Source organism: Centruroides sculpturatus, unplaced genomic scaffold (assembly GCF_000671375.1).
Source record: "Centruroides sculpturatus isolate CEXI.00-Female unplaced genomic scaffold, Cexi_2.0 scaffold220, whole genome shotgun sequence".
NCBI classification, from domain to species: Eukaryota; Metazoa; Arthropoda; class Arachnida; order Scorpiones; family Buthidae; genus Centruroides; species Centruroides sculpturatus.
In genome coordinates, this window is record NW_019384540.1 from 484,796 (window position 1) to 508,580 (window position 23,785).

The 23,785-nt window shown below is 28.0% G+C and overlaps 1 protein-coding gene across 1 annotated transcript in view; it reads right to left on the minus strand.

Annotated features, from left to right (window-relative positions):
• The window catches only part of LOC111623368 (1-phosphatidylinositol 3-phosphate 5-kinase-like), an 81,527-nt gene that overhangs the window by 27,102 nt on the left and 30,640 nt on the right, over positions 1-23,785 (minus strand). Inside the window, exons 9-21 of the mRNA XM_023365920.1 lie at positions 22,932-23,026; positions 21,134-22,084; positions 20,963-21,063; positions 15,344-15,415; positions 11,983-12,154; positions 5,064-5,239; positions 4,863-4,976; positions 3,668-3,692; positions 1,939-2,056; positions 1,755-1,842; positions 1,077-1,089; positions 304-421; positions 120-207 (exon numbers count right to left, since the gene is read on the minus strand). Coding sequence (XP_023221688.1) covers positions 120-207; positions 304-421; positions 1,077-1,089; positions 1,755-1,842; positions 1,939-2,056; positions 3,668-3,692; positions 4,863-4,976; positions 5,064-5,239; positions 11,983-12,154; positions 15,344-15,415; positions 20,963-21,063; positions 21,134-22,084; positions 22,932-23,026 — 2,131 coding nt within the window. The remainder of the gene's footprint in view (positions 1-119; positions 208-303; positions 422-1,076; positions 1,090-1,754; positions 1,843-1,938; positions 2,057-3,667; positions 3,693-4,862; positions 4,977-5,063; positions 5,240-11,982; positions 12,155-15,343; positions 15,416-20,962; positions 21,064-21,133; positions 22,085-22,931; positions 23,027-23,785) is intronic.

The following is a 23,785-nucleotide window of genomic DNA, read 5'->3' on the forward strand; positions in this document are numbered from 1 at the left end:
ATTATTATAATTATATAGCAAAAGGAACATTAAAACAGATTCAAAATACTTGATTAATATCAACATAGGCAGAACAACATATGTAGTATATTTTTCTCCTCAAAATTTTCCACAATTACCTAAAATTCCATCCCTGAACAGCTTCTGCAATTTGTTTTTTCACTAGCAACACACAATCAGCTATTTTCCACATTAAATTGCACAGGTCTGTAATATAAAAACAAGGTTAATTAACATTTTCAGAAATATATAAACATTTTTTACTATTTATCTTTTTATGACTTTAAAGAAATTGTACAGTACCTTTGTTGTTATTTTCGTTTTCTACTGAAGATGGAATGCTTTGCATGTTTTCCAAAGTGGGCGAAGTTAATTTTAATTGAATTTCTTCAATTTTTTCTCGAAATTTGGCTCTTTCTTGCTATAATGAAATAATTTTATTTAATAATAATCTTCCTATAATATAAAATGGCAAAACAGTTCATTGGAAATTATTTTATCATTTTATATCTAGTTTGAAACTTGCTAAATTCTTAAATCTTTGTTTTTGATCTCTATTTACTCAACTGAAATAAAGTACTACCTTTAACTTTGATATACAATTTGTATATTATCACAATATATAATACTATATTATTTCATAGTCTTTCCTTATAACAATAATGGGGAGTATCTGTCAGTTTATGGCTTTGTTACTAATATTTTATCTCTTATAGGTAAAAAGTATTATTATTATTATTATTACTGTTGTTTTTATTTTGAATGGATTAAATAGAACATAACACTTAAATAACAAAAGTGAAGTCATTGCACATGTGTGTAGAGAAACATGAGATTTGATTAAAAATGTCAAATATATAAACAAACACATACTTCTGCATGCCTCAACTTTTCTTTAAATAGTCTCGCTATTCTCTTCACGAGATCGCCAGAAAGCGAGCGTAGACTTGTGCAATAAATGGATCGAATGACTATAGTGGAGCATGCTAAAAATTAATAAGAAAATAGATCAAGTAGTTGTTGCGCATGCACATGGACATGTGCAATAAAGGGATTAAACAGAACATAACACTTACATAACTCCTAAGCCTAACGNTTTATTTGTTTATGTTTTTTCCTAATTTAAATTTGTACTGTACATTTTAAATTTAAAACAATTCTATTCTCTTTATTCCATAAGCTAAAGATGACCAAAGACATTGCTGAAAACATTCAAATTAAATAATCCATTTGGTAACCAGAATTTTAGCAACTGTTTATCATTATTATTATAAATTGTGTAAAGTTTTGTTGACTTTTGCAATGTTTAACACAGATTTACAATTTTTTCCATTTCAAAACTGTTCCAATTCCTCCCAAAAAAAGTATATGCATTTGGTAAACATATAGAGACTATTTTCTATGTCTTAAATAGGTCAGGATTAGTGAAAACAAAAGTTATAAATGTGGTCTAACAACAAGTGTTTGGTGGTTTATCCACTTGGCCACTGGTGGACTTTATACTTTCAGAAAATAGCTTTTATTAATTTAGAGTATGTCACGTGAGATATGCATTTTGCTATGAAATGGCCTTTATGGGTTAATCAGGCTCAAATATAAGTCAAGGTCCAACTAATATTTGTGTATGCAAAAGAAATTATTATAATTATATAGCAAAAGGAACATTAAAACAGATTCAAAATACTTGATTAATATCAACATAGGCAGAACAACATATGTAGTATATTTTTCTCCTCAAAATTTTCCACAATTACCTAAAATTCCATCCCTGAACAGCTTCTGCAATTTGTTTTTTCACTAGCAACACACAATCAGCTATTTTCCACATTAAATTGCACAGGTCTGTAATATAAAAACAAGGTTAATTAACATTTTCAGAAATATATAAACATTTTTTACTATTTATCTTTTTATGACTTTAAAGAAATTGTACAGTACCTTTGTTGTTATTTTCGTTTTCTACTGAAGATGGAATGCTTTGCATGTTTTCCAAAGTGGGCGAAGTTAATTTTAATTGAATTTCTTCAATTTTTTCTCGAAATTTGGCTCTTTCTTGCTATAATGAAATAATTTTATTTAATAATAATCTTCCTATAATATAAAATGGCAAAACAGTTCATTGGAAATTATTTTATCATTTTATATCTAGTTTGAAACTTGCTAAATTCTTAAATCTTTGTTTTTGATCTCTATTTACTCAACTGAAATAAAGTACTACCTTTAACTTTGATATACAATTTGTATATTATCACAATATATAATACTATATTATTTCATAGTCTNTAAATGGCATCTTTATAAAACACTTAATAATCAAAAACAAAAATTCTTTTGACCTTCAGTTGATATAGATTGTCACAACCATGGAAACAAAAATTCAGAGTCAACAGTTTATTAAAATAAAATATTTGTTGAAATGAAATAAGCATTACCATCAGATTAAATAACTCAGTTAAATGTTTGAAAATGTTCTTAAATTTAACTTTTTGATATTGTTAATGTTTAGAATGTTTGTAAAAAATTTCTGTCTCATATTTGAATCCCTTACAGGCAATCCTTGACTTTTGGACATTAAACTTTCAGATAATTCTCTTTTATACATATTACTTTGATACCCTAAATTGTTTTTTATATGCCAAATGCACCCTATAATATATTTTCAGGTTGACAAACAAAAATTTTGAACTATCAAGCAATGGCATTTTGTAAGTTTTGATTTCAGTAATGTAAAAATTCATTTTTGAAAATTTTTATTGTATTCTTTTTGTTTTAATATTTTAAATAATGTTTTGTATGTTGTATATTATAAAATATTCACTATAAAAACAAACATTTCTACCTTTTAATAAAAAATTTTATAATTTCTCTCTTTAACTCTAGGTACAGAATCCTTGTATAACACAAAAATCTGTTACTTAATTTTCACACACTTGACTTTTATAAACATTTTTGGAAACACATCATGTTTGAAAGTCAGTGACTATCTGTATTCTGTTTATGTTCTTATACTTTTATGTTCTGTATTACTGTGTGGTTAAAAACTAGATATATAGATAAGCTACACACAAATTACCCGGTTATCCAGCACAAGTTATCAACTACACAAGTTCAAAATCATATAACTGTTTAACTGATGATGGCTATTCAACTACATTGAGTACTATCAGGTTATGATGTTCCATAATAGAAGTAACATCCTGAATTTGAAAAGTTCAAATGAGAGTTTGATTGGAAGGCATCTGTGACATCAAATAAAGATGCTAAACTATCTACAACACTTCAAAAAAATGCTCTCCATATGTATTGTACAGTACATTCACAAATGTGTCAGATTCTTTGAAATTAATTGATATATTTCTTCTGTTGGCCCTATAAATTTCTAACTTTTCCAGAGTTTTAATTTGTGTTTTATCTCAGACTTGATGTATTAGACATACATCAAGTCATCATTAATAAAGGGCAATCAGGCACCTTTGGCTGCCTATGCACTAGATGACCAAATGTCTATCCAGTTCAACAAATGTCTAATCCAGTGTTTTTCACCTGCCGTACCGATCCGTGAAAAAATTTCACCAGTCCACAGAAAAATATTTGACTGTACTGATGCTGGTACAGTTGACTATGGGTGCTATTTAAACAGTAGAGTTACTATAAATACTTTACATACAATAATGCTAGATAAGCATATGTAACTGTAATAAATAAGTGTAATTTATAGTCACATATAATTACTGGTTCATGTAAAATTATCCACAACTTTACTGGTCCAAGAAAAAGTTTAGAAACACTGGCCTAATCCATCAAGTCCAAGATAAAACAAATTAAAACTGTGTTAGAAATTTATAAGGCCAACAAAAGAAATACATCAATTAATTTCAAAGACTGTGACACACTTACAAATGCATTTAGAGCACTCTTTTAAGCATTATAGATAATCTAGCATCTTTATTTGACATCACATATGCCTTCCAATCAAACTTGCATTCAAATTTTGAGATCCAGAATGTTAGTTCTATTTTAGAACATTATATTACCTGATAATCGCTACTCAAAGTAGTTGAAAAATTAGTTTGTTTTAGAACTTGTGGAGTTGATAATCTGGTGCTGGATTACATGGTGGTTCTGTATTACCTTCCTATTAAAATATTAATTTTCTTTCCTTTGTGAAAGAAAAGACCATGATTAGAATGGGAAAATATAATGAAAGTGGACCGAAAGTGAACTTTGCAAAGTTGAAGATTGAGAATTTGGAGTATTGCAAGAAGACAATGCCTTTCAAATAGAAATAAGATAGATGAATTTGTTATAAGAAAGATAGTTACATGTAGATTGTTCAACAAGGAAGGAAAGGTTTTAATCAATTATGCTGTTTGGAGAATATGGAAAGTTGAATAAAAATTTTCTAATCATTTTCACAATATAGTCCATATTGTCTTAATACAAAATGAAAACTTTGCTTTTAACTAGTACAGAGTATTTTTGGAGCAATGTATCTAATTTCATCCAAATCAATTACAAATTTTTTCAGTTATGATAGTCCTCTAACTTTTTATAATCACGATCTCATTAATACAGCTAACTCCTTTAAGTAAATAACAAACAAACAGACAAACACTTGAAGTATAATAAAACCAGAGGCAATTTGTTCAAGAATAAGATTTAAAATGAGTGTTGTAAATTCTTAATAAAATTTTCCATTTCAGAAACAAAACAATTAGGAAAAAAAAAACAATTTCTCTGAAACTGTTATATTTATTCAAATATATAAATATTAAAATACAATTAAAATATGTATTTATAAAATTTTTACATTAATTATCTCAAACAAAAGTTATCTTTATTAACTGTAATATTATACTTACTTAACTGCTAATACTTTAATTTCTTCAATTATAGCTGTTGGTGGAATAGGATCATCCTGAATTGTTATTATAAGAGGAGGTAAAGCTACTTCTCTCATATTAATGGGCGTATATCTATCAAATATATTTATTATAAATAAAATATTTTGTAAAAGTTAAAAAAAATATTTAATGCGTTATAGTCTGTTATAGATTTCTTACTTGAAAGTTGCAACTATTTGTTTATGAGCAAAGTACTGATAGTAACTATGATGAAGTGCATGTTGACAATTTTCTACTGCTCTACAACTGTAGAGTGTTCCATGAAATCGTAATTCTAAATATTTGGCAAAAGATAAAGACCAAGTATCTTGAGACATTGAAATCACTGGAGTTGTCTATAAATAAGTTTCAAATTTAGTATAAAATATTATAAATAAAAGCATTTGTGTAGTAGAAGAATTGTATAATAATAAATAAAATATGTTAAATGCAAATTTATAAAAACAAATAATGTATATGGGATGTTTAATTTAAAAATGAATGTTGTTGTTATTGTTTTATTATTATTATTATAGTTATTTTTTATCTCTCTGGTACCGTTCAACCTATTGTTTAAATTTCTTATATATTTATATTTATTTGTATTGTTATTTCAGGTAGATTCACTGATAATTCAACATGTATATCTGCCCCACATTTTTGTTTATCAATATCTCATATATTTTTTTTTTATTATATATCTGAAAGTATTTCTCTGATAGAAAATCAACTTTATGTAACTTTTTCTAAATACAAATTATCATGTAAATGTCTCTTTCTCAATTAATCATAATTTTACGTTATGAGTCAAAATAACTTTTTACATGTCTTTATACAGGTAACCCCCGTATAACACGGTTGTTACGTTCCAAAAAATTGCCGTGTTATGCAAATCCGTGTTATACGAAACAAAGAACTAATACGAAAAGGAGGGTTAGGTTCCAAAAATTAAAAAACATGCTAGTATATTTTCATAATTAAGATAAATATCTTCATTAAAATTTTTTTAAGTGATACATATTAATATAAATTAAACAATGTTTTCTTCGTCATCACTAAAAACACTATTAATTAACCGAGAGCGTTTTCTTTTTGGCAAGTTATCCTTATCCTCTGAGCATTTTTCTGCATTATCTTCAGATCCATGCTTTACCTTTTGCAAAATGTATGTAATTTTAGATTGCTTGCTTCTAGTTAAAAGGTCTTTATAAATTTCCTTATATGGTGCTAAGCACTTATGAAGAATAAAGCAAGTATGGAATAAGGGAAAAACATTCGGCAACATCAGAAGCAGAAGCGTCGCGATCTGGCAACATTGAAACAAGTTTCGAGAAGGACCACGTGTATCGACAGAAGGCGAGAAGAGAAAATTTACATACTTAAGTACTAATAGTTCACGAAAATAATAATTTTTGTGAACTATTAGTACTTAAGTATGTAAAAATTTATTACATTTCCTGTTGTACGAGGGTTTTACCCAATTCTCGAACCGTGTCAGAGTGAATCCGTGCTATAAAAGTACCGTGTTATATGGGGGATGGTACCAATTCTCAAACCGTGTTAGAGCGAATCCGTGCTATAGAAGTGCCGTGTTATACGGGGGTTACCTGTATGCTCATATTTTTATTTTTGTCAGATTTCATATATTTTTTACATGTCTATAGTGTGTTTGCACATTTTAACCGTCTTTATGATTTTAGTGTATTCATGTGTTTTTATACACCTTTTTGTGCATGTAGTGTTTCTACACAATTTTTGTATCTTCTTAGCTGTGTTGTTTTTACACACTTATATGTATCCTCTTTAAAAATGTTGGATTTTTACACATTTTTATATATTTTTATTTTTACTGTTGTTGGGATTTTGTTAAATGGAGGATGGAGATCAATAGCCAACTGGCTTTTCATATTTGCAATGTAATAAATAAATAAATAAATAATTCAAACCCAATCAGTGGATTTCATCCACTATCCCAAAAATTCTTATCATCCTATATCTATTTCCCTCGCTATGCTGAAAACCTTTGAAACATGTGTATACCATACTTTTTCCTTCTCTCCAAGACACACTCCTATCCAACATTGTGAACCTTGTCACCACTCTACTACCACTAACCTAATTGACACTATCTATCCTAATTGATAATTTTGAAAAAAAGCATCTAGTTTTTGTTGCCTACATTGATATTAGACATGCTTTTGATATTGTCCTTCTAATTTACTTCTTTCGATATTATACAAATACTTTAATATACCTCCCATTTTCATATTTTCATTCTTGGTTTAATTGTTTCCTTATATGCAATTGTAAAATTAAATCAGGAAAGTATAGCCTGGATTTTATAGCTCTTTGAGGCATACCACAAGGATAAAAGACTACTTAATAAAGTAGACTTTTTTTTTGGCTTATATACACAATATCCTCGGTCAAATTCAATCCTCTGTTATTCTTATGCCACTGATATTAAAATTTTAAGTCATGATCCCTCCACTCTTCAAACTGACCTTAAGCTTTTCTTTACTTTATTTTCCAAGGTCAACCTTAGAATAAATATAAATAAAACTGTTCTTAGTGTTCTCTAATTCACAATATAAAATTACCTGCTTTTACTATTAATAAAGTGCCCATTAAATAAGTTAATTCACTGAATGATCTAGACATTGTCTATGACAAAAAAAGACTATCCTTTAAAGGTCATATTGAAAAAATTGTCAAATCTCTTGCAATATGATGCAGCATTCTTTAGCATTTTTGTAAGACAATCTCTTTGAAAACTGTCCTACATTCTTTCTTGATCTTTTTTTCCAATTTTCAGTTCATCATTGACAACTAGCTCCCAATTTGGGCCATGGTCTCTCCCTCCTTCCTAGAAAAAGTATCAAGGAAACTCAATAAATTATACCTTGCTCTTAATAAGTGTTGTCATTTGCCTTATACCACTCACCCTAACATAGCCAGTCTTCCCAGGTCCATGGTCTTCCCTCATTATATGAATGCACTAGTTACTTTGATTGTCTTATTTTCCATAAATATTTTAACAAAAATGTACGACCTTCCTGGCTTTGTCAGCAAGTATCTGATCATCATACACGTATCTTCTATTTTCTGTCTCCTTTTATGCTCTTTCTAGCTCATCATTCATACTTTTATCATATCTAATGTATATAATGTTGAACATCATGATTTTGTGTGTTTTAAATGTCACTGTAAACAAACTTTGTATTATTCTTAAATTTTTGTTATGTTTTGGGTTTTTTGGAGGATGAAATTCTTTGTCTGTAAGACAATTCCTAGTGTTTTAGTTAAAATAAAATAAATTATGCTTGTTTTCTAATTTGAAGAATTTACTTAAGGAAGTTTAGATAATGTTTTATATATTTGTGGATGATGTTGCTATTATCATTTGAATTTCGGTAACATTGATTTATACAGTATGTGTGTGAAATGTTCATGTAAGTTAATATATTTCATTAAATTTTATAATATATTTCTTTTCATAAAGATTTAATTTGAAAAAATAGATATAAAAATCCTACATTATAAATATATTCTGAATGCATTTATGCAATACTTTCTTGCTAAAGAATTATAGTTATTGAAGTTAGATTTTCCTTACAAATTGGAGATATAACTAATCAGTAAACAGAACAGAAATATTAAAAAACATTTCTTCACAAAAGTAAACAAAAATTATAATCATTGGTTTTTTTATACCAATGATTATAATTCCTTTATCTGCTTTTGGCAAGAAAGAATCTTGATTGTGACCTAATTTCTTTCTTTCACAAAATAAACAAATGTAGTCTGGCTTCTAATTGTATGAATGGTGTCCCATCTGCTTTCCACAAGATTTTTTTCTCTCTTTATATAATAATAAAGAATCCAAATTTTGTCACTGGTCAATAACTGTTTCAAAAATATATTGTAATTATTGTGTTTCAGCAAACCATAAATGGAGATGTGATTTATTAAATTTGTCTCATCAATTTATACAGCACCAAACATCACAGTGATTGTACAACCAAATTCCTCAAGTCTAAAAACTGATCTTTTGCTAGGGGCAAACTCAGCAATCTGTCTAGTAATGTATTAACATAAATTATTCTAAATTAATGCAACAATTTTATCATTATCAATTTCAGAAGGCCTTTCAAAGATTAGAGCATCTTTCAAAGAAAAATCTCCAGCATAAAGTTTCGAATTGTATAAGTATTGACAATAATCTTCCTCTGAACATCACAATAAATTTTTATTTATTTATTTTACATAACCATTGTATTTTGACCTTCCAGAAGTAAAACAACAGAAGATGGTAAAAATGTATTTTATTTTTTCTATTTTCTAAACTAAATTGTGTGAGAATAAATTTAAATATTAAATCATTAAGATTGATTGAAGATTCGTCAAAATGCCATCAAACAGAATCTTATTGGCTATATGACTTTAAAATGACAAAAGCAGTTGTTAGTATAAGATCCAACTAGAAAAAAGCAAATAAACTCAATAAATAACTTATAATAAATAATTCAAAAGAACTTCTGCCAATCCAATGGAATATTTTTCATCATAACAGATGATAGATTCTATTTTTTAAGACATCAAGATTCAAACCAATCAAAAATTTCTTATCTGTATTATAAATCACATACTGTGTGCTTTTAAAATATGAACAAATCTTCATTATTTATAAAATGTAATAATAAAAACATCTAAAATTCTAAAACAAATATATAATAGCAAGATTGCAGCCAAAGTTTTCATGGCATTTGGAACATCAGTGGAATCATGTTAATAAATTCTGTCCTGCTTTTAGGACAATTGATATATCAGATTATGTAAATTTAAAAGAAACCATAAGTTAGAATAATAAAGATTTTAATAAGTTTAAAGTAGTCTTGAAAAGAGAAAATTTTTGCACTCATTCAGAGGAATTAAATGATTTTTAAAAATTTTTCTAAATTTACTTTCACTAATTCCTTTAACACACATTTAATATCTAATTATCATCCTCTATATTTTCAAGTTATCTTTCTTTTATTGTCATTTGATTGTTAATGTGATTTCAGGGAACAAGTAATATGGTAAAAACTCACTATGTTGAACTGTGTTAAAGCTGTTTTTTGGATCCTAGGCACATTATGCAGGATTTTCCATTTAACACAGTCTCATTAAGTCAAAATTGTCATCAATTTTAACTTGAATCTATTTTTCTGTGTACTCTCCACTCTGATAAGTCTCTGATCTCCATTTTCTTTTATATTCCTTGTGAATAGATAATTAAGATAAACAAATGCTACAGCTCCAGACCAAAAACAACACTATGCCATTACAACCTTTAGTTGCACATCCTTTTACTGATGCAATAAGCTACTGGCACTCTGAATGGAACACAAAGGGGCACCTTGACAATATCCTCAAAACTGCCATAAACTGTACACAGTTTGTAATCATTCTGTGAACAGATTCTTGAGAAGCAGCTTGATAATGGAAAATTTATAGCCACAGAAAAATTTGAGAAAAATCAGGTAATAAACTCTTGAACCTTTTTAACTCAGTCAGAATATTTTACCCCTTAAAGTTTGATTTAACAAAATTTTACTGTAATTAACAAGAGATATTTATGAATAAGAAAATAATTTATTACAGTATTACCATACTTAATCAAAAACTCCTTAATTCAAACTGCTGAATGTAGCTGCAAAATTAATCTTAAGATTATCATCTGTACAATCCTCCTAGGTACTATACATTAAAATCTTGCACATCATTCAAAAATGTGGCAAAAAATATTGTTACCATATACTGTTTATCAATATATAGATTTTAGCCATATTTTTACTCAATTTGCAACAAAATTTAATGCTTTTTCTTCACAATTGAAATAAATGATGATAATTTTTTTAGGAAAATACAAAATCTCTAAAACAACTATGTGCAAATATACACACCAATCAAAACCTGATATTAAGCAAATATACATCCACAACTGCTGCTTCAAGCCGATTCTTTTCTTCCAGTTTAATCTAAATTAATTAATTAAATATTATAATTATTAAATTTAATACGAGATGGCATCTAACACCTCACTCTAGTGCCAAATTAATTTCCAATTTATAATCATTATGTTCAAATTTAGCCAGATCATTTATGGCAATTGTGGGTGTATATTAACAACTATGTGAAAATAAAATAAAGGCATATGAAAGAACTTGTAGAAAAAAAAAATTTGATTAGTCATATGTTCATATACATTGAATCCTTTTCTTATGCACTCTTATACATTCATAAAATTCAGATAATAGTAAAAACATATAAGGTTGTGAATCTCGACTTTAACTATGTAATAAATTTGTTGTAAAGTTCAAAAATTAACAAAATGAACTTATTAACAAATTATAAAAAAATTACAATAGTTAGTTTATAATTGGCAAATTTCCATTAAAGTTTAATTAACACATTAAATGATACAACAAATATAGGAAAAATTATTTAGTTCTGAACAAACTTATTTTGGACAACAAAAGCAAATAAATTGACTTTTATCCAACATGAAATGCTTCTTAATTTCTAACTTGAATCTAACTTACAATCGCAACTTTTCTCAGATCAATCACCTATTCGTTACAATTGGTGTCAACTGGAAATTATATCTTGACTTTCCTTTTTCAGTCTTCTAAGCATTGAAAGTGATGTCACATTTCAAATGTTATTGTGTGCTCATCTACACTTTATTTGCTAACAACTTTCTCTTACTGACAATTTTCCCCATATAATATTTGACAAAATATTATCATGCAATATAGTGACTTACTGACCAATTTTAATTCACCAAATCATAGATGCCATTTTCAACTGGAATTTGCTGACATAAGCAACAGCAAGAATGGGATAAAGCTATCAGTTTTTAAACAGAGATAAATTTTGAATGGAGGGTGTGAGATTTTTGTCCTTTTAACAAAACAAACTCCTCAAAATAAGAAAAAACTTAACAAAATATAATGGCCCCAGAAAATAAAATAACGTTTGGGTTCAATTCTTCACAGCCATAACAATTGTACCATTTATTAAATTTTATTCATGAATTTAATATTATACTTACCAACTTACATTTCTGACACCAACTCCACATAAAAATATTATTTTGAGCTACTGGTAAAGCTGTTTCTAACTTGTGAAGTAAAATTTGTACACATCCATTTTCGTGTGCAAACTTTCGAATATGCTCTATCATTGGTGTATCACAGCTGTGACTAGGACATAAATAATTTGATCTACAAAGAAAAAAACTATACTTTTCAGATAAGGTTTAAATATTTTTATTATGATGAAAAAAAAAATACATTAAACAAGGTTGTAAGAAATATTTCTTTCAAAATAAGATAGTGTTTAATTTGAAAATTTTATTTTAAAGTATTAATTATTAGGAAACATTTTCTATACTGGCAACTATAACAATTGACTGTAAAACAATGCATCTTTATGTTGTAGTTTTGTCTATTTTTTCTTAAAGGTACCAGTATTTAAATGTGGTAAATACAGCAAATAAAATGGTTCGCAAGTATAAAAGGTTTTTATTAATGTTTAAATGCAAAATGGTTTAATCTAATATATATTTATGTATTTCACTTCATGGCTTTATAAAGTAACTGTCATAATCAAAATTCACTCTCATTTACCAGATCATCAAAAGAATAAGAATAGTTCCTATTGGCTATCAAAAATTTATTTACTTTTGAAAAATTATAAAATCACCAATAAGTAGCATAACAGGATTAAAATTTTAAATAGAACCATTTTATAAATCTTCTAATACAACATAACCAATTTGTAAGTCAATATACAAATCATTTTTAAAAATAACCTCAGTTTGGATAAACTCAGAAAGAGCATCTTTAAAAAAAAATTTGAAAATATTTCATATTTCATTTGTCATACATATTTGTCTGCCATTATAATTTTTCCAGAAACCATCGAACACTAATACATAGTGTACTTCACTTTTAGTTCTATTTAGTACCATTTGCTATACATCAGTCTACATTAATATTATTATTCAATACTCTTGCTTAAAGTAATATCTCTCATTCTTTACTTCTTTCCAGCATATATTTTATTAGTTCCAACAAATACTTTCAGCCACTTAAGTTGCCCTCATCAGGTATGAACAACATATTCAGACAAATCCATTGAGTTATGAGATGTTTGAAGCTTTTAAATTTTCATACTGATATTCAAACTGATGTTCAAAGAATGACTACATCAAAAGATGCAAACAATTAAACCATTTAAGTAAGGTTCAAAGTTGTAGAGATTGTAGAAATTTGTATATATAGAAATTTAAAAAGCTTCAAATGCCTTGAAATACAATGAATTCTTTTGAATACACTATTTATACTTGATGAGGGCCACTTAAGCAGTTGAAAAAGCTTGTTTGAACTAGTAAACTACCTGCTGGAAAAAGTAAGAAGTGAGAAGTACTATTTTAATTACTGTTTCTGGAGTATAAAAATGACATAAACAAAGATGTCATTTTTATACTCCTATTTAAACTTTTATCTTGAAAGTTGATAAATTTCTAGTAATTCCTCTTTTGAAATATTTTTTCATTCATATAAATTTCATGTCTCAATATCATAAAATAAAAATAAATATTCAGCTAGAAATATTAACACATTTGTGACGTAACAATTTTTTTCATTCTTCCTCCTGAAACAGACACTCTTTGTTAGATTTAGCACATTTAAATTGCTTTAGAGTACCAGGATATTATTTATGAATTAGATTACAATGATAACATTTTGTGTGTTCACAGACAGTATAAAACTATTATTTACTATACTATAAATTTCACCCATTGTGTACCCTGTGGCTCAAACTAAAAGTTATTTTTTTAACATGATCAAGGACTAAACATTGTGAAGGTGTGAATCATATATGTTAAGACCAGTAGATAACAAATAGATAGTTAGCTATTTTAAGAGGCAATAATTTTGAGGCTTTTAGTTAGAAATCAAAATATTTGAATTCAAAGATAATCTATGCATAGCAGATTAACAAAAGCTCAGCATCAGTTTGGCAAACAAATATCCAGCAAAGTCAACAAGTAAAAGATGCAAATAAACAGTCATTTATTTTTATGTTTGCCTTTTCTTTGTGTTCCCCAATTAATCTTAAAAGTTGTTTTAAAGAGGAATTATTTTATCTTAGAAATAAATTTTTAATCTGATAGACAAAATCATTTGATTAAAGAATAGTAGTTTCAATTTTATTAAGAAATGTCCAAGTTTACAATTTTTGCTCAATTTCTTTTCAATACATTGAAGTATACTAAATTAACATTTACCAAGATAAATGAATTCAATATACACCTAATTCTATTTTTACACGATAGATTGGTTCCCAGAAATTACATGTAAAAAATATACAATGTATTTTTTTTTACATGATTTATGGAAAAAGTAGAAGATTGGTTATGGACCAAATGAAACAATGAAATAAACCACATGAAATACCTTGTTAGAATCTTATTTTTTTTGCATGTTATCAAATTTTATTTCACATAAATAAAAATGAATTACAGGAACATAAATTTTATTTGAAAAACAAAAAACAAAGAATTAATGAATATAAAAATTGGGCAAAATATGTGATGTGAGTTATACATAAGATTTTATTTGCGGTAACTTTCTGAAAATAAATACATGCATTTGCACATGATTGCAATATCACTGCTACCACTAAAAATGTTTTAGTTATTGTGTTCTTTGTCCACAGTTGAAATTTTCTATGAATTCCTGAACGTTAGCAGTAATGTCCTGTGGTGCTGATGTTACAGTGGTTTTATGAATGAATTCAGTTATTAATTAATGGCTGGGTTCATATTTTGGTTAGGCCTTTATATAATTCTCTATAAAAGAACATTAATGATTCAGATCACATTAAAACTTTAAAAGGTAATTCCTCATTAGGATCATACTTGACAAATTATTATTTTTTTAAAATTGTGTTAAATTAAAATTGTTTAAAAAAGTCTGTGTAAAAACAGAATTAGGTGTACTTCAACATCATATATCATTTGTATCATCAAACGATGTGTTTATTCTTCAAAAATGGTAAAAATGATAAAGATGCCGTATATACAGCTAAATAACAAAGATAAATTCCTAATAAAACTGTAGTCCAGCTAAACAGCATTGTATTTTACTATGTTGATGCACTAAAGGAGCACAATAACTAAGATGAGCATGCTGAATATTTTATAAATTTGCCACTTTTAACTATTTGATTTGAATGCATAATTTTTATGCCATTAATAGCACTATTAATTTAATGTAGTACATGTGTAATAGGGTAATTATGACCAGCAATAAAATGATAAAAAATATGTATCAGTAATTTATATACCACAATTATAAGTTATAAAAATATAAATACAAAAAAAGTAAATTATCTTAACTCACCTGAAACAATATCGCTCTAAAAAATCACCTAAAGGAATGTCATTACAACCGTAAAAGTCCATATTTACAACCCTAAAATATAATTGAATTGTCATTGCTTTAATTCAATTTTAAATGAACAATAATAATAAGTACAATTCATAAAAAAACTAAAAACAAGCATAAAAAGGTATAAATTTATAAACAGTAATACCTTGTACTTCAAATGACTAACTTTGAATGCTAAATTCAAGAGAAATTCTACCTGGAATCCAAATGATGCCTTTATATTTGAACTGTATTAGCAGTAAAAAAGACATTTTCTGCAGAAATGCCATCTGTTGTGCACACAAGTTGTCTCTCATTCTTGCTGTAAAATTGTCTCTTGCATTATGCTTATGTATTTTTGTAGTATTATAGTGCTTTTTTCATTTTAATTTTGGTGTGTTTGATTATATATGTAACTTCTACCTATTAACCATGACATCCAAGAAAAGTGTAGAAGCAACGAAGGGTAAGAGGAAAGTTTTTGGTATTAATGATCAGGGTAAAAAAGAAACTTAATGTGAAGCATGAAAGTGCTATACATGTAGCAAATCTTGTGGTTATGTTTAAGATGCTGATGTTAATGGTGTGTACCATTCTTAAGAACAAGGAAGCAATAAATCAGTAAATATGGCTAAAAGTGTAACCTCTAGGAGATTGCATGTAATTGAGAAGATTAAAATCTCCTCCTACTGTAGATAAATGAGAAGCAATTGACTGGAGATGAAATTTCTGGTAGAATTATTTGTGAAAAACTAAGCAGCTGCATAGCAACCTTAATTAAGAAACAAGACATCACCACTCCTCACTAAGGTATGTTATTTGAATAAACAGAGTATGTCTCTCTTTGCTTACCATAAATTTACAAAACTAAATAAGGAAACCTTTAAACAGCCAAGTTATATAAAACTTGTGAACACATGGCACCATGAAATAATACATATTATTTTACATATACAGTACATATAATTTTATGACCCCCTCACTAAGATATGTTGATAGTAAATGCAATTTTCATTTTATTATAGAGTATTTACATATTTTTATTTATTCTTTTTGATTTAATTTATTATTTAGGATATTTACTTGTGTTATTTTTACCTTAAATTATGTGTATTTTCTGTTTAAGTATATCAAAATAGGTAATGTTTGAGGTCTGAAAACCAATAATTCACTTTCTAATATTTCTAATGGGCAAAATTAATACAGACTTCAAACAATTCAGACTTAGAATGGCCTCTTGAAACAAATTAAATTCAAAGTACAGTACAAGGCACCACTGTATTATGAATATATGTTTTAGTTAATGATATATACATACATAATAATTTAACTTATAAATAGTGAGTACTTCTAAAAGTTTATAATAATAACCCATAGATTACATTACGTGTCATTCTAGACCAGTGCTTGTCAAACTTTTTAATGTCAAAGTCTTCTAAATTTCAGATACGTCGTACTAACCTTGTATAGCTTAGTATTTACTACTTAAAAATGTAACACAAATGTTTTTGACCCACTTCTATGGTCTTCCTCAGATGTTTTATAATTTTTCTGGTGTGATTCCGATTTTTAACCGTTCAGGTCTCCAACGCTTCTATCTTCGGAATTTATTTTTTAAAATTTCAAAATGTGAATCTCCAAATGATGTGCGCCTGCTCCAGTTGTTATAGCGTTGATCATAAATAGCTTGCCATGCTCTTGATAGTTGTTTTTTTTCTTTAAATTTGATTGACAGGCCTTTGCAGTCCACTTTAAAAATTTCTAACGCCTCTAGATTTCATAGTTGGCTTATATGTTGGGTCTGTCGAATCATTGTCACTTGTATGTTAGGTGTAATGCCGTTTTTGTTGGAATATATCGCTAAGGCGGTATTGTTTTTTTTTTTTTTCGGTGTCCGTTCTGTGTTCACAGAGTCATTGTTTGAGCGATCTTTTTGTAGATCCGACATAAACGAGGTCCCTATTGAATCTTTTATCTTTTAATGGGATTTTATATACTCCTGGTGTTCTTTTGATTTTGGCCCAATCTTTCTCATTTCTCAACATGGCGAATGTGTGTGGCTTACGTCTGTAGGCTATTTTTGCGTTAGTGTAAGCTCCAATTTCTTGATATAGGGACTGCATAGGGCGCTCATATGTTATAGCTATACGGTAGGGAGATGTATCTTGTTGTGGATCCTTTCCTGGAATCCCATTCAATTGGTCTTCGAGCTGGTTTTGTTGATTATTGTCCATTCTATATATTGGGTCTTTATTGTAGCTGTGACTTTCAGCAATTTCTGCTATTTTCTTTATTTCCCTCCATTGGTCTTATTCTTTGCTACAGTGTATGTAGGCTCTTCTGATAAGTGCTCTAAAAGATGCCATTTTGTAGTTGTATGGGTCGTTACAGTCAGCTGGGATTTATATCAGGATGACACTTAGTTTTCGATATATATTTGTGTCATATCTGCTATCATTGAATGTTATACTAAAGTCCAAAAAAATAAGCCTCTTTATTGCTTATTTGTTCCAATTCAATTGTATGAATTGCAACCCGTATGACCTTACAATTGAATTGGAACAAATAAACAATAAAGAGGTTCATTTTTTGGACTTTAGTATAACATTCAATGATAGCAGATATGACACAAATATATACCGAAAACTAAGTGTCATCCTGATATAAATCCCAGCTGACTGTAACGACCCATACAACTACAAAATGGCATCTTTTAGAGCACTTATCAGAAGAGCCTACATACACTGTAGCAAAGAATAAGACCAATGGAGGGAAATAAAGAAAATAGCAGAAATTGCTGAAAGTCACAGCTACAATAAAGACCCAATATATAGAATGGACAATAATCAACAAAACCAGCTCGAAGACCAATTGAATGGGATTCCAGGAAAGGATCCACAACAAGATACATCTCCCTACCGTATAGCTATAACATATGAGCGCCCTATGCAGTCCCTATATCAAGAAATTGGAGCTTACACTAACGCAAAAATAGCCTACAGACGTAAGCCACACACATTCGCCATGTTGAGAAATGAGAAAGATTGGGCCAAAATCAAAAGAACACCAGGAGTATATAAAATCCCATTAAAAGATAAAAGATTCAATAGGGACCTCGTTTATGTCGGATCTACAAAAAGATCGCTCAAACAATGACTCTGTGAACACAGAACGGACCCCAAAAAAAAAAAAACAATACCGCCTTAGCGATATATTCCAACAAAAACGGCATTACACCTAACATACAAGTGACAATGATTCGACAGACCCAACATATAAGCCAACTATGAAATCTAGAGGCGTTAGAAATTTTTAAAGTGGACTGCAAAGGCCTGTCAATCAAATTTAAAGAAAAAAAACAACTATCAAGAGCATGGCAAGCTATTTATGATCAACGCTATAACAACTGGAGCAGGCGCACATCATTTGGAGATTCACATTTTGAAATTTTAAAAAATAAATTCCGAAGATAGAAGCGTTGGAGACCTGAACGGTTAAAAATCGGAATCACACCAGAAAAATTATAAAACATCTGAGGAAGACCATAGAAGTGGGTCAAAAACATTTGTGTTACATTTTTAAGTAGTAAATACTAAGCTATACAAGGTTAGTACGACATATCTGAAATTATCGCTTTGTTTGTTAAATGGATTTGATTTTTAAATTTCATTTTAAAATTTTACAGTTCCTTGAATTTATATTTATAATTAGTTTATTATATTTATATAAAGTTTTCTATGAATGTATTAACATTCAGTTTTAACAAATAGCCTTTATAAGTCAGATGTCTAAACTCATACACATTTTATTAACACAACTGAATAAAATACATTAATTTAGTAACTACTGATAACCAAAGTGACCAATAGAGTCACTTTACAACAACAAATAAAAGTATTAAATTATTATTTATAGTATTAGTGGCTTTTTGGTGATAAGGAAAATTAATACTTTTAATTTGTGAGAGAAATTTTTGTTATAACATAACTTTTTTATTTAAATTAAAAAGTATATTAAAAACAAAAAATTCAAAATTGTTAAAAAATGTTTGTGTGTTACTGTTAAAAAATATTTATATAAACATATAAATATTTATATTTATATGTTTATATAGGGGCTATGAGACTTCAGTATTCTTGCTGGAGTCTCATAGCCCCTAGCTTGAAAAGCACTGCTCTAGAACAGTAGTTTTCAAGTGCAGTCATGACTCTTCTTTGTCTACATCACAGAGATGCTGACAGATACTGAAAACAAAAGATTTAAAAAAATGATTCTCAGTAATGATTCAATTCAACAACAAAGTAAGAAACTAGGCAAGCTTATAGGCTAAGATGAAATAAGTCCTTTTTGTAGTTTACTAGGTGATGTACTGTATCTGGCAATGCTTGGATTATTAAAACATTGAACAAGTTTGAAAACAACACCTGCTTTTATAAAAGAGCTTCTTGTCTCGAAAATTGTTTTAACTAATATCTCAAATACTATAGTAGAGATAACACACTTATCACATGCTACTGGTAACATCAAAATGACACTTCTATCATCAGAATGCAACTTTATTACTGGTACGCATTTTGGTACACAAGACCCTTATCAGCCATATATAAAAATATATAGATATCTGTTGCAGAACAAATTTGCAGAGAAATTGACATTAATTACAATCTACAATTTAAAACATACCTAAAATAATTTTAAAAAACAAACAGTTTTAAAAATTATAAATGTATGCATATAATACCAGTTTACAAACTGATCTGTTCAAGATTTATTTCCACCCACACTGCTCAGTACTATGAGGATTACATTATAAACAGGCCTGAATTAATATAATTTAATTTCCATTACAAACATTTTAATTATATATATCACCACAGTTTAAAAACACTCACCTACAATATCTAAAAAGAAAATCTCTTGATAATCCACTATATAATGGTCATGATTACAATTCACGTTACAGTATCATGCAACTATTATTATCCCTCCCCCTACTGGGTAAAAATGACAACCAGGATTTACATATTACTCTTCCTTCATTATTATTTATTCTATACTTTAACCTGCAATTGCCCTTACCTTGTGAGTGTGTTGCATTACACTACTTGAATCTCCACCTAATCTTCACTTCCAGGCATTTAATTCAGATATAACCATACTAGTTACTCATGGTGCCATCTGGGAACAACTCAGCATCCATGGCCTGCAATCACCCACTGAGTCATCTCCAGTTGACACAGTGAGTAACTAATATGGTTATGTCTAAATTAACTGTCTGGAAGCAAAGGATCAGATAGAGATCCAGGTAGTGTAATGTAACACATCCACAAGGTAAGCAACAATTTTGGGTTTGAGTCCCATTCTGGGCTGATTGTTTTATTCCAGAATTTTCTAAATTATTTAATAAATATTAATTTAATTATAATTATTAAATGTAATAAGAGATGATGCCAAACAGCTATTTCTACTGCCAAATTACTGGATATTAAATAATTACTAGTAGCAGTAATGCATTCTGATTTAAAGTTATAAGTAATTCATAATTATATATAATAAAATATATTTTTCTTCATAAATTCAGATAAAACTTACCAAGGACTAACACAAAAGTTTGGTGCATTATTGGAACTGTTAGAATAACTACAAAACAAAATTGCTAATCTCTGATGATTGTATGCACTTAATGCATCTACCTAAAACATAAAAAAAATAGATCAGAAACATATAATATTGATTTAAGCTTATTAAAAAATGAATGCTTACTTTTTTTTCCCAAAATAGGCCAGCATTTGCGAGTTCTGACTTTTGTGCATTATTTATTCCAGTAATAAAAGTATCTCCTCTATTCTGTGACTTTTTTTCTTTTTCTCTCATTGTGATTTCATGGGGACATAATTGTCTAATTCTACCTCCACGTGCCCTAAAATCTGCTAATAATGTTTGTGTCTGAATAGAATCTTGAAAAGTTGTAGTCAGTTTTGTAAATAAAAATGAATGAGTAGGCAAAACTTCAATATTGTCTTGATTAACATTTGTAATAAATGACTGTAATGACACCTCTTCAATATCAATATACTGATTTTTTTTTCCACTTCCTTCTAATTCCTTTAGAAATTGTTCAGACCAATATATTTCTTCCGGAAAGAATCGACGAAGCTCACAATTTCTCCCATTCTCTGTTTCTAAATAAGGTACAGTAATCTTTATATTTGGGGAAATGCATAATACAACATCATCTAAAGCTTTACGAAACTGATTTGAAAACGGTAGAGACGCTACATGAAGACTACTGCCATGATGATGAAATATAGAGTCATCTTCAGACTGCAAATATGATCTCAAGGGATCACTAAAGTCTTCAATATACTTTGACTCTTTCTTTTTCTGAATATCTTCTAAATTCTCTTTTAACTTAATATCAGTTTCTGGATGCTTTATATTTTTTAGATTTAATGTAGTTGGTCTAGACATAAATTTTGAATTGTTAACATTTGTAGTACTTCCATTTTTTACATTAGTTGCATTATTATATTTTATTTTCTTCATTTCTATATTATCACATTTATCACCTTTATTTTCATTTTCTGAAGATTCAATGATAAGAGGAAGTTCATCAGGAAGAGGCGGAGGCATTGCAAATTCATCCATTAGAAAAGAACGTTCCAATTGCCAATTGTAAGCAAAATAAACCATAAAATTGGTGATTTGTTTAACCTAATGAAAAACAAATTTGTTTTTAGCCAGGTAACAAAATTTTAAAGTAATTGGATTTTTGACAATTCAACATTTCATGTAATTTATTTCTATTTGTTATTAACAGAATAATTTACATCAATTTTTACACATAATTCTTAAATAAATAGCTGGTAATATGAAACAAAGCTGGATAGGAAGAATTCTTTAGTCTAGTAGAAACTTTAGTTTATAAGAAAATCCCTGTCTACAAGTTGAAGTTTTCAACTAAGAATTTCAGAATTCCATATTCCAGAACAAACTTAATACATTTTTCCTCATTTCTAAAGTTTAGTGAGTTGCTGCATATTTGAGATTGTTTATAGTTTTGATATAACTCAGAATATTTAGCACACTGTAATTACCTATTACATGTATTATATTAGATATGTATTATTTGATACTATTTAAAAAATTGAGAAGGCATTGCACACAGTTCCTCTCATTACTTATAATCATTCAGAAAATTCTAAAAAATGAAAATATTTAATTTGTGTATAAGCATAATCTATTTATTCAATTTTGCAAAATTTTGGAAATTTTGAAGACAAGCCTGGAATATATTTAATCCCTACTAAAAAACTAATTCTTTACATATAAACATTAATCAATTATAAAAAAATACTCAATTTGTTCAATTTTGCAAATGATTTTTATTTCATTAATGTTGAAAATAAATAAAATAAGTCTTGTTATTCTTTGTGTTTCATTATAATAAAATGGTTTTTAATCATTAATATTTTATTATAAATTTATTTAAAATTGAGATAAAATACTGATTGAAATGGATAACCAAATTAATTAAATTAATAAATGATTAAATTCTTACTTTCTTCAATTCTGCAACTGAACCACCTCTTAATAATATGGTGCATCCTAAATTTGCTGCACATCCATCAAAAAACATAAGGGTTTTTGTTTTACCTTTATAAAGAAAATTTATTTTATTAATTTCAATATATATGAGAGTTAAGATATAGAAAAATGTTTTATTTATACAAAAACTTTGTTTACTAAATGATAAGATATTAAAAATTTATCATTTTTTATATTCAAAATTATCTCTCTTTTCAATTATTTAATATTCTATCAGTCTACATCCTCTATATCTCAAGGAAAATAAGAGACAACAGGCTTTGTTTCAGGAGTCTAAATTAAACAATTTATTAAATTCAAAGTCATTGTTTAATTTAAACTGTTGGAAGAAAGCAATTATTTTATTTTATATTAGAAAAAGTAAACGTTTAAACAAGTTTTACATCATAGTTCACATAGTATATATTACCACATATCTATGCACTCTAAATTTTATTGATGACATGTAAATCAATATAATTTAACAACATACAGTTAACCCCCATATAATACGGGAGTTACGTTCCAAAAAATTGCCGTGTTATGCAAATCTGCGTTATACAAAACAAAGAACTAGTGTGAAAAGGGGGTTAGGTTCCAAAAATTAAAAAACATGCTGTTAAATCCTTCTTTAAATTGGATTTATTATTCATTTTTTTTATGGGTAAAATACTTATTTATTATTTAAGTAAATATTTTATCAGAGGATTATTCATTCTATATGAAGATCTCAGCATGAGCATCATCAACTGGTAACAGTTTGTGGGTGCGTTCGTTAATAGCAGTCACTCTGCAACAGGAGTGCGCTGCTGTTTGTAGGCATTTAGG